General features: G+C 38.7%; 1 gene segment (V, D, J or C); it reads right to left on the reverse strand.

Moving 5' to 3' along the window:
* Window positions 1-11,283: 11,283 nt before the first annotated feature.
* Window positions 11,284-11,744, reverse strand: LOC115819448 (immunoglobulin heavy variable 3-30-3-like). The segment is given in 2 exon segments: window positions 11,284-11,594; window positions 11,690-11,744. Coding segments are annotated over 2 exon segments (366 nt in total).
* Window positions 11,745-12,764: the final 1,020 nt, after the last annotated feature.

The raw sequence follows: 12,764 nt of genomic DNA on the forward strand, positions 1-12,764 counted from the left end.
CATTTGACTTTGTTTTAAATTTAATTGCAGAGAATTTCGCTTCACTCTCATTCAGGCTGTATGGGGACAAAATTTAATCTGACTGGGCGAAATCAGAGCGAATCAGGTGAAGCAAGCAAAATGGCAAAACCCCAACTTCATGCAAATGAGAGCCACGACAGAATCAATCAGTTCAGCGTGTGATGTGTTTGGTTCTCTAGAGAGCTGGGACGGATTAGGCGCTTACAATAACAAAAAGTTTGACCAAGATGGTAGAGGCTAAAGGCTACATGTAGCATGAAAACATTTAAAAGACAATTAAGAGATGGGGTAACCATTTGTGTTTATATCAACACGGATTGTGGTTTACATGTTACATGAACTTAGTCGGGGCCAGAGTGGTAGAAAAAACTTTCTCAACGGCTCTGGTCAGGGCAAATAGATCTTTAGACTTTCATTTAAAAACTCGAACTTTTGAGCTGGGTGAGTAGCAAATCGCTTCTCCTCAATGTCAGTCCTCTCAGTTGATTTGATTGGTATGTTTACCAGAAGGATACAATAACGTGATGCGCTTGCTGAATGTTATGTGTATCGGAGCCCATCTGGCTGTGTGCTCAGTGCAGAGGTCTGGGCATTTAGTATCGTTTTCTCGTTCTTGTTTGGACACATTTAAAAACGTGTGTACTGTGGACAAGGATCAGTTTCAAAACTGACAAAAAAAAAGGAAATTACCCGGATACATGTAGACAAGGCCACAGACCAAGCCAAAAGCTACATGAGGATGGCAGCACTCTCAGATAAGGGGGAAAAAATGGTGTTATGATGGTAATGGTGGTGACGTACTCAACATCGCGGTACACCTCCTAATACCGCGGTATGGCGGTCATGTGATTATTGTTGCAGCCCTAGGTGGGCATTTCTTTTTTATTTTCGGAACCACCAGAGGGTGCACTGAACGACAAGTTGCCAGCCATGGAGAGTGGACACACACATACACGCAAAACAGTAGAGATTTCAGATTCATTTTTCCTCTAACTGTAATGACTGGGTGGATCATTTTAAGGTACCTGAACCTAATCGTGTGTTCTGCTGACCTGCTGCATCAGCTGGGTTTTGATCTACCCTTGTAATTTGAAATTCTTCTAGCTTTCACTGTATTTTAGATTTTGTAATGAAACAGGAGGTTGTTCACCCATATGTCTTTTGCTGATTCTGACTGTTCATCACCCAGTCAAACAGTCACAGTGAGTACTTAAACTAAATCTATCAGTTAAATTATTAGTTTTAAAAATTCTGCGGTGGTATGGTGGATTACAGTCATAAAACGTCCTGTTCATTTCTCATTCCCCTAGTCACAGATGTTCCAGAAACCTTTAACTGCAGTCATTTTGCTAAGAGAACAAACACAACAGAAGTGACCTTCACACTCATCTGTCTGACATTAATTCCTTTCATTTTAATTCACTTGTCCCAGAAAAGCTCCTCTGATGTCTTATCCTATGATGACTTTTGAAAGCAGTAACTCTGAGTCCTGTTGAAAGAACAGAGGTCACTTTCCTCAGAGTCCTGTAAACAGAGTACTGAATTACTACATGAAATAAACCAGCAATGTTTGTCATGTAACATGATGGAATTAATGTTGTTCTTTTTGTTTCATTTTGCATCTGACAACTATAAATGGTACTGTGATTCAAATGGACATCAATATTTCTTCCACAATAACTTTTCTAGTCTTTTGAAAGTATTTTTGTACGTTAGTCAAAGCATTGGAAAAATTTTCATGTAGATGTTATTTATAGTCTATTCTGACATTTACTGACAGTGCAGGTGTTTCCTGTGGGTCATGCTTCAGTTATTCTGAACTGAGTCTCATATTTCTTAACAATGTTCTTAAAGTAAAAGATACAATTTACAATAACCTACTATGGGTAGATTAAAAGTAATGGGTGTGCAGTTATGAACTTCTATATAATTTAACATCAGTAATTGTACTTACAGGAAGGACTGCTACATTTTCATACATAATTGTACAAAGTAATGAAAATAATTAGAGTACACAAAGACAAGAAAAAACTGAAATTACAAAAATGATATTGATGTTGAGGGATTTTTAAAACATGTCCCATATAAACACAAAAAGAAATATGAAAGAAGAAAGTGCATAGTGTGATCTCAGATATTTCTAAAACAACTTCACATTAGAGAAGTGAGAGATAAAAAGTAATATAGTGAAAACAAGTACTGTTTGTTTTTAAAGACAATGAATTCCATTTCCCAGCAAGGCACTTAGGAACCAAGCCATAACCACATTTAAATGTTAATTAAAGGGTTTGGGGGGGAGCATGACAGTTAGACAACATTTTTGGTATTTCCCTTCAAGTAAATGTGCGGCAAATCAAATACTTTGTGCAAATATAATCTATAAAATTGAAGTGAAATGTTTATGTAAATGACTTGAAAACAGAACTGAGGGACTTCACCATGCTTTAACGCTGTGACTACAGCCAGCTGGTTTTAAGTCCAGCGATGATCCAGCAGGAATTGAATTTAATCATTTATGGTGGCAAGGCCATTTGGTTAATATTATAGATATTGGTTAGATATTGGGCATTTTGTATCTCATTTACGTGCTACTTCATTTACGTGCTACTCCACTGCACTTATTTCTCAAAATAAAAATGCTGATATATCTCTACAGAGTCTTTGGAGGGAGGAGGGGGGGACAATTAGGCCAAAAACCAAACTCAGGCTTAAGATCCTTCCACAAATAAGGACACATTTTTCATTGGGAGCAATTGATAAAAAAGATAGTAGAGCCCTATGGCTTTATTTTGCTAGGCGAATGAAGCCATAGAGCTCTTCTTTTAGGAGGCTTACTACTTGCTCTGAGTTAACTAATTCTGAGTTTTCACTAAACCCGCTTTCTGGAATACCCCCCAGGAACGTTTAGACTGTTGTTTTTAAATGTAATTGGAAAACAGCTACTGTCACACAGCTAGCCCTGAGTGAATAACAAACTGTTACATGATCCTCTCAGATATGGTCACTTTGTTTTTTATCAAGTGTGTGAAAAATCAAGTGAAATTACAAGCTGTCCATTGTGATGGAAATATTATGTTGATGAGTTTTGCTTTGATTATTTTGATCACCATTTTGTTTATGCATGTTTTCTAGGAGTTCCTGCTACATTCTAAGTTCCAAAAGACTCCTCTCATTGCACCGATTTAAAGGCACACATGTGAAACTCATATTTTAATGCTTTGCCACTCTCCAAATTATACCCATTTTCTGTCTATAAAAGAAGGGAGAGGACCAAAACAGGGAAGTGTCCTCTAACTGTCAGTGCTGCTTGGATGAATGCTGTGCTCCATGTTGTCTGCAGTCTGCAAACTTCAACAAGAACAAACATTGTGCACTGAGTATTTCCTAAGGGACTGTATATCTGACAAAATAACATGTGACTGAAAGCCATATGGAATGATGGTATTGTTTACTGAGGCTTCTTTTGGTATTTTTAATTAAGTGTAACCCACCCGATGTCACTAGGAACGCTTTCACCACAGGTTTAGCTATTCAATTAAATGAATAAAGGGAGAGAGGAGGCTCGTGTACCAGAATTAACTCACTTTAACAAATTACTATTCAAACTGAATGTGGGCTCAGAATTATATTTATTTATAATACAAAACACAACAAAAATGACAAAGAAAAAAAAAAGGAAAGAAATTAATACAGCTTTATAGAGTAAATCATAAGGCGAGCTTCATAAGGCGAGCTCCAACAGGTCAGCTGTGGCTAAGAACCCCCCAGAGGAAAGGCTAGGGATTACACTTGGAACATAACCTGCAATAAGGCAACCACATGGGCAATTCACCATACCTTAAAGGAGAGCCAAACCTCTCTAGCAATTCACTACACACCACACAGGAGCCAAGTCGCAATGGCAAATCACTACACACCAAACAAGAGCCAAATGGCAAGGGTTATTCAGTACACACCAAACAGGAGCCAAATCACACAGGCTATTCACTACACATCAGACAGGAGCCAAATCACACAGGCTATTCACTACACATCAGACAGGAGCCAAATCACACAGGCTATTCACTACACATCAGACAGGAGCCAAATCACACAGGCTATTCACTACACATCAAACAGGAGCCAAATCACACAGGCTATTCACTACACATCAAACAGGAGCCAAATCACACAGGCTATTCACTACACATCAAACAGGAGCCAAACTAGTCACTCAACTCACAGCACACTTAAGTGCAAAGGCCTAACGTACTTCCCCCTACAAGTCACCCCTCAGCCACAGCATAGACCAAAAAAATAAGGAAAAGAAAAGAAAACCTCGCCAAAATACAAAACAGAAGATGGAGGTGGTTTTACAGGTTTGTAGTTCTAGTATTGCAACAGGCTAAAAGCTAGTTAGCGCCTGGTAGTCTGCTAGCCTATCATGCATTTCATAATGTAATACCGCGGTGGGAAAAAACAGTGGTTACATCAACCGTCTTAATTTCCGTAGTCTGCCCTGGTTGTCTGGTTAAGCAGGGCCGACGCGAGTGTTGGTAGCCTCCATAATCTTCTCAGTTTCCCCTCTGTTCCAACCTCGCCTCAAGGAGACTTTTGAAGACGCTACTTCTCCCTGATATTATAATCCACTAGACCACAACCCCGTCTTAACTGGCTATTTTATCACCGCCGGCACAGCTATAAACATTGATGCTTTTTCCTCGGCGTTTGCCGCGTGAAATAAGATTTAAAACGAACAAAGGGAAGTCCTAAACGCTGTGAACTACCGGTGTCGTGTCATGTCACATGATCGCAGTAGAACCACCTGACACACGTAACACCTACTGCTAGGCACACCTCCCCCCGTCACATAAGGTACAGTGCAGTTTGAGCGGAATTGTATTCCAGGTCTCTATCATGCTTCTGGGGCTTCCCTGTTCACCACAAGGGGTTGACCAAACAGTAAGCATGCATAACCAGGTCAGGGACGTGCACATGTTTGTGCTACTGTTACCTGGGCAACAGCCCATTTGCCCTCTTTTGACCAAGCTGACCCTCTGAAGGATTTTGATAGCTGGGATTAGCCATGAGTAGCACTAGTGCATCATTGCTGGAGTTAGACCAAATTAAGCCTACATATTATTTTAGTTATTAGTTAGCTATTAGTTATGCACACACAGGGCCAGCATACGCATGAGTTTCATCATAGTTGTTGTTGACAAGAATGATATATTAGTAAGACAGTTCCTGATTGGTTGGGAGGGACAAGTTCCTTCAAAGGCGAATGTTACCTAGCTAGTCAGAAGAAAATGTTTGAGCAATGGTGATGACAATGACTGCAGATTGCTGTTGACTGGCTTTGCAGGCTGGAAAAATAACCAGTGAGCTTTCACTCGCTAGTTTGACATCTATGTAACATATGAAATTGGTCACGGTTTTTGTTCGAGCCAGCTAGTTAACTAGGTAATAGTTACATTTCAACATAAATTGTGTTAACAGTTAGCATAAGGTTAAATTAGAATTAATTTACACATTTTGCCACAATCTGACATGTGTTTTAGCAACAAGTGTTTTAGTGTGTATCAGGGTTTCTGCTAGGATTTTTTCTTGCCTGTCCAGTGTCTAGAAAAAATTTATTTTACTGGAAATAAATGTGGCCTGTAGTGCCACTGTCCCTCCGAACGTCTGCACGTTACTGAACCGGGTCCTGCTTCGAGTTTGTCTTGTAGATGTTGTAAGTGCCCCATCCGTACCTGGTAGCATAGTCCAGTCTGCACATGCGCTAAAATCAGCACATGCTCCGAATTTAATGTCTTTTACAACACTGCCCGATCCGTTCCATATGACATTTTACGTCGCTTTAATGGAATATGGTGTAATTAGGTGAACTGTTGTGTGTGTCAAAAAATGTATATCATTTAAGCAGTGTGTTGGTGTATGATCACATGTCTTTGATAACGTTTGAAGAAAAAAATCCTTATGTAATTGATGTTTACTTAAGTTAACTGTATAGTTGTTCTGACAACACTTGTGATCTCCCGAACAGTGAAGCTAGCTTCGAAAGCTAGCAAGATGAGCTTCTGCTCACCTTGTGAAATCGGTGACACATTAGCTAAGTGGCTTGCTATGTAGTCCTGTTATTTTTCACTGTTAGCAGACAGGTTAGAAATTTAATGGGTCTAAAGTTGTGGGTGAAATTCTCAGCCTGGGCCAAATGAGACTGAGTCCCAACGCCACACGATACCTGTTCTGAGACAAAACAATAGGAGTCTAACAATGAGTCAGATGCAGTGTAAGTTTATTGTAGAGTTCAAAAGGCATACAACAAACTGAGTCAGGTCCCGGGGAGTGACTGACTCCTTCTCACAAAGCACCGGCCTTTATACACGTTTTCTCAAAAAAGATACACATTACTTTGTCTCTTTGTATGTGGGGCACCTCGGCCAGCCCATCTTCAAAGACTCCTCTTATCGCCATTATTGTCTAGTTCCTTGACGTTTACCATATTTACTGCCCTGCTAAGCGGTGGAGCGAGATATAGCACAAACCAGGAATATTTCACCTTATTTCACCTCCATATATTATGACTGACCACAATACTCTGGCAGAGGCGCCAACCTTATCGGACACATGCTTTCCTCTATAGGGCCGCACAGGCCTTTTCTTTCTGAACAAAGAGAACTTGATGTTTCTTGCAATACAAAGGATTGTATAGTTATATAGCTGTTAATATAAACGATTACATTGATTCACCCCTATAATAATGAATACATTATGGTTACATTGTTTATCATGGTTACTACAGTGGTTAGCTTAAAGGAGAGTAGTATTTTTCCAACAAAGTCTTTACGGAGACCACATACACATGCATTTTATCGAACTGAATCGAGTGTGAGTCAAGCAGTTATTTTACTACCATGGGCGTTATTTTGTCAATTTTCCAAAATCCCCTTACTCATAGGGATTTATTTAACAAACCGGAACTTGCAAAAACAATAATCTGCAGCATACAAAATGACGACTGTCACTTGCCCGCTCTATAACACAGATATAGAAACGTTTACATAAACTCTCTGACGTCTGCCAAGTGTCCAGTTTCCATTAAAATGTTCACACATGCATGGTATAAATCAGGCAGCAATAAGTCCTGTTTCTGATCATGCAATGACACGCATGTGCAGAACGGTACTCAGTGTCTGCCGTCAAGTGTTCTGTTCACACATGCGTGGTACAAATCGGGCAGGAATAAGCTGCGTTTTCAGTTACGCAATTATGTGTGTGTGCAGACCGGATATGGATGGGGTGCTTACAGAGGTCACTGTATGTGGTGTGTTAATGGTAAAAGTTTTTTGTTTCTCTAGTATCACCACTACCGTTTTACTTACCGTAACACTTACTGCCAGATATTGAATTGTGTTTTGAGTTTTAGGCATTGATGTTTTAGTTAGCTTTATACTTTGGAAAAAGGAATATTGAGACCAAAAGAGAAATTCTTTATTTTGTTTTTATACTGAGAATATTTGGAGGTTGCATGAGGCACTGAAACTTTATCTTTCTTTCTTTATTGTAAATCAAAATCCATTCTTGAATCTATCGGATAAAACCCGAAAAAACGTATTTGTTGGTTTTGAGTGTTTATTGCCTGCCCACATGCTTATACACATTAAAGAAATGCATGTCTGCCTGCTTCAGTGGTATGACTCTGACGCAGACATAAGGTCATCACTGATACCTGTTATTTCTCTCCAAGTTACTGGGCACAAGAGGACAGCAACCTCTGTGAGGGGCATCTCAATGATATATGCTGAGACAAATCCTATGAAGCCGACCCACTTGCACTATCAGCCCACTACCAGATACTGGACTAGGCATGTCCCCAACTAAGAATTTACATAGTCGAATCTGATTGGTCAAGTCTTGCCTACCACAGACTAGTCGTTGAATACTGTTTTTTTTGTTTTTTTTTTGTTTTGTTTGTTTGTTTTCTCATTGATCCATATTCTCATTTATGACATTGGCTTCTACTTTTTCCACACCAGACAAAAGAACTGAAACACCCAATTGAACAATTTGTCTTCTTCACTTGGCATAAGAATTTATTTTATAAAGGGACATTTTCCATCCTCTTTCTCGCTTATTATTTTGAAAAGTCTGTGTTATCATGACCTTATAATGATAGTGAATATGCCCATTTAGAGTATAGAAGGCCTAAAGCTTTAAGTAAAAAAAGTAACCAGAGTAGGTAGGTACAAAACGTTTTGTGTTTTTTTTCTTCCACACACAGAAACAACTTGATAATTAAATGACCAAAACTGAAACGAAGCCGCCGTCAAGTGTCGGCATATCAAACTAAAATTAAATCGGCTAAAATTGCCTGCGTCCACTGCTCCTTTGACTATTTTCAAATTGTGTGCGAGCATACCATAAAGTGCAGAGCAACATCCATGTGAAAAAACGTAGAATTAAATGTAGAATTAAATTAGCATAGAATAATCCTACTCATATAAATATAAAATAAATACAATAAAAAATAACATTATGAAATGAAAGACAGAATCAAGTAGTTCGTCAGATGGCACATAACAAATAGTTTTTACACCACAGAGACCAAGCTCTAAGCACTGCAATGGGTAGCCTATCCAACTCTATGCTAAAGAAGTTGACAGTGTCCAAAAATCAAGAAAGAACTGGCTAAAATGTTTTGAAATCACTCTAGCCTACCTGATCAAACAAAAATAACCAGTCTTTCACCACACCTGTGTCTGCTTGATTCTTTTCAAACTGTGTGTGAGGAAAACCAGCTTGTTCACATTGCCTGGGAGAAGTGCACTCTTTGCTTTGCAGACAATAAAACCTGCCTTGCAGAATAGAATATCCTCTCTGATGATGTGGAGGTGGATGGGATGCTGTGGATTCTTTATGCGCCCCTGGACAGCTTTAGGTATCTATCCTTGTTCTTTTGCCAGCATTCCAGCGGTCCTATATTGCTTTTTGTGTTGTCCTTCATATAAGCCTTCATCTCACTGCCCTATTAATATGGCTCTTCCTCCTTTGCATAACTGGACAGCAGCATTGCCATCACCTGGTCTTTCTCTCTCTGTTTTAGAGGGCCTGTGGGCTCACGCTCCTCCGGCAAGTCACTGCCAGCACTTTCCTCCTGGAAAGGCCTGTCAGCTAGACTCTCAGCTAGATTTGCCACCACTGAATAAGCCTCGTCCCTTCGCTCATCAGTGAGAAGAGAAAGCTCCTTGAAATGTGGGTCAAGAACGACAGCTTTGATAGAAATGCTTCTCTCCAAGAATCACTCTTTGAACTCCCATCGTCGGTCAGTCTCCTCGGGCAGTGTAGTCTGAAGGGCTTTAATGACCTTGCTCTCATTGTCATGCACCACTGAATGTCCGCCCCACTAGTATTTAGGGCCATTGGTCACAACTGGAGATTAATTTCTCCAAACAAAACTAATACTTCATTTATAAATTTTTAAAATCAATAAATTTCGAAAAGGAAAAAAAAAAAGGCCACCACCGCCAGCAGTTGAAGAGAAACAGGGAACATTTTTTATGCTAATGCTGAGCTAGTGTGAGCTAATTCAGAGCTGCTACAATCAGAATACAATTGTCAACTGAGCAAAAATTAAAGTTTTAAAGTCATGTGAAGTTGGGAAGTATTTAAATTCATTAATCAAAACTAAAACAAACTTACACTGAAACATAAATATGAGGATTAAATAAAAAATATCTGAAATGTCTATCTTCTTCTTCTTCTTCTTCTTCTTCTTCTTCTTCTTCATCTGCTTCCTCTTCTTCTTCTTCTTTTAATTTCCGACAGACTAGGCACAGAAAATGCATTGATGCCTCCTGGCGATTAAAGACAACAACGTTTAACAAAGCTTAATGTGGCTTAATGTACCAAGACTGCGATCAATGATCACCAAATTTCTCTCGGACATCTCTTGTTAGAAACGCCTCCTCCTGTCAAAAAATCAAAACTCCTCTCCACTGACACCCATCATACGGAAACAGCTTAACGTGCCTTAATGTCCCAGAACAATGATCACCAAATTTGTCTCACACCTCACATGTAATAAGCACCAGTTCTAATTAAAAAAAAGCAAAATTAAAATTCAGTGAAAGGAGTAAAGTGTTGGAGATGATTTATGTGTTTAATTGCATATAGAGCGGGGAAGTGAGATCCGATCTCAAGTGGTCATTCGAGACACGGATTCTAAAGCCAGGTGTAAACAGACGTACTTAGCCATTCACTTGTGATCGGATCCCCAAAATCGGATCTTAATGCAAGGTGTAAACAGGGCCTTTGTGATTATAAAGGGTAGAATGGTTTGCCCTCCATATATTTAAAAGTGACAGCGACAGCAAATGTGTCCCTATTTTGTTGTTGTTGTTGTTGTTTTCTTAAAAGAGTTTACCTTCAAAAGAAAATAAAAAAAATTGTCAGTTCTTTTGTGTGCAGAAGTAGAAAAGCAGAGTTATAAGCTGGAGCTCAAAAAATAAAAAGGAGTATTTGAAAGAAGTGTTTATTCCATTTTTGTCATATTGGTAAATTATTACCTCAACTAAAAAAAAAAAAAGTGTCTCATTTTGCCAGAATATGAGATCAAACTGTTTCATTCACCACTGTCCTAAGTTTTGTCATTCACAGTGTGAAGGGGCATAAAAATCCTTTTTGTCTTTTCTGTTTCTTTATCTTTGAACATTGTGTTAATATTTTCTTTTTCTTTTATCTTCTTTGTGATTTTTATAGAATGACTTCGAATCATATATGACAGGTGAAAACTCAGTATGGTCTGTTTTTCACATTATGCACAGGAAATATAAAATGGTCATATTGGATGACATCATTGAAAGTGAAATTTGTATCAGACTCAAAGATATGATGTTGTTACCCTTTACATTTATAATGTATTGATTGCAAATAACAAAAAATAATATTTATGACTGAACTGTCCTGCATTTGACATCTCTTTAGACAAAGATTTTATTTCATTTGGACTGAAATCAGTGAATACACATGTTATATCAGTTCACATTTTTGCAAATGTTAGAGTGCGAAGATTTCATGGTTGATTTTACAGTTCATGGTTAGAATGTTGATGTTCATGGTTGAATAGGTGGAGGAAAAGGGAGTTAAATAAATGAATGACTATGTTTTGTTTTTGAGGTGAATTTATGAGTCCTAAGGGGGAAACATGTAGTATCATACATACAAATCTCCACCCACATCCTTCCCCTTTTAGTTTTGGTACAGCTGATTGTATAAGTTTAATCACAGTGAATCTCTAGCACAGTAATAAACTGCTGTGTCCTCAGTCTTCAATTGGTTCATATGAAGGTAGAAATTAGAGCTGTCCTTGGATGCTGTGAAGCGGCCCTGCACTGCCTGGGCTGTGCTCTTGATGCTATCAGAATAATAGAAAATGATCCATTCAAGTCCTTTTCCAGAAGCCTGACGGACCCAGTGCATGCTAGTGCTACTCACACTAAATCCACTGCAGGCACAGGTGAGTTTGTGGGCTCCACCTGGAGACACAACCACTGACTGTTCAGACTGTGTGAGAACAATCTGACAATGGACACCTGTAGGAACACACAGACAAATTTATTCAAAGAGCAGTAACGATATGATCATTTATGAATTTTTTACAACTATTTCACCAGAGCCAAGAACTCACAAGCCATGGCTGCTAACAGCAGCAGCAGTTGTGACAGCAGAGAAAAAGAGAACATTGTTTATGCTAGTTAGAGCTGCTCTGGAGGAGAACTTTCAGACCCTTGCTATTTAAATAGTGAACATAATGAAGAACTCAGTAGATTTGCATTAACATATGGGTGTCAACTATTACGCATATGAGCACAGATCAATGAACTGGCACAAACAGGATTTGTGAAACTGTAGGACTTACCAATGAAAACATCAGTGGCTCATCTGTTTTTTATTAGATAGACAACAAGTGCCCCCTTGTGGTCAAGAAGAGGCACTGTAGACAGAGTGAAAATTTTTCTTGACTCGTCATACCTACCTCAACAATTCAGCTTTAGTAGAAAGAGCTGTGACTCATCCGTTTTCTCCTGAAAGTTATACAATACTATAATCTTCATGTGAATTTCACATAATTTACTCATAGGCTCACATCTACAACTGACACCTATGCCTTACTTCTGCACTACTGAGGAGCACAACACAAGCTGTTTCAACAGAGATTTGCCTGAGAGGTCTGCTGTCTTTGTCTTTCACTGTGATTCTCCAGCACAGTAATCCACAGCTGTGTCTTCACTCTTCAGACTGTTCCTCTGTAAATACAGCTTACTGCTGGAGTCATCTCTGGAGATGGTGAATGGAGTTGACAGAAGCTACTTCGTAAATGTTGTTCACACAGACAGTGATGAAAAGGGACATGAGATGATAAAGGACTGAAACAAACCATAACTTTACATTGTCCTTCTAGAGACTTAAATAGAGACAGTGAAAATTTCTTTGAAAACAGTATGGAATCTGTAATGATTCTCTCATAATTCAAAGATAGATTATCAAAATCCAGCCATGTTTTTATTTGGCACTCATTTTATTAACAACAACAACAACAACAACACTACGACTAGTACAAGCACTGCTACTAATAAGAAGAAGAGGGAAGAAGAAATAAGAGGAAGAAAAATAAAAGAAAATGATGAAAGAAAGAAGAAATAAGAATACCCTCATCATCATAATCATGTACATGTAAACTGTGAAGAGAAAGGATCACCTCA

Source organism: Chanos chanos, chromosome 8, assembly GCF_902362185.1.
Source record: "Chanos chanos chromosome 8, fChaCha1.1, whole genome shotgun sequence".
Lineage (NCBI taxonomy): Eukaryota > Metazoa > Chordata > Actinopteri > Gonorynchiformes > Chanidae > Chanos > Chanos chanos.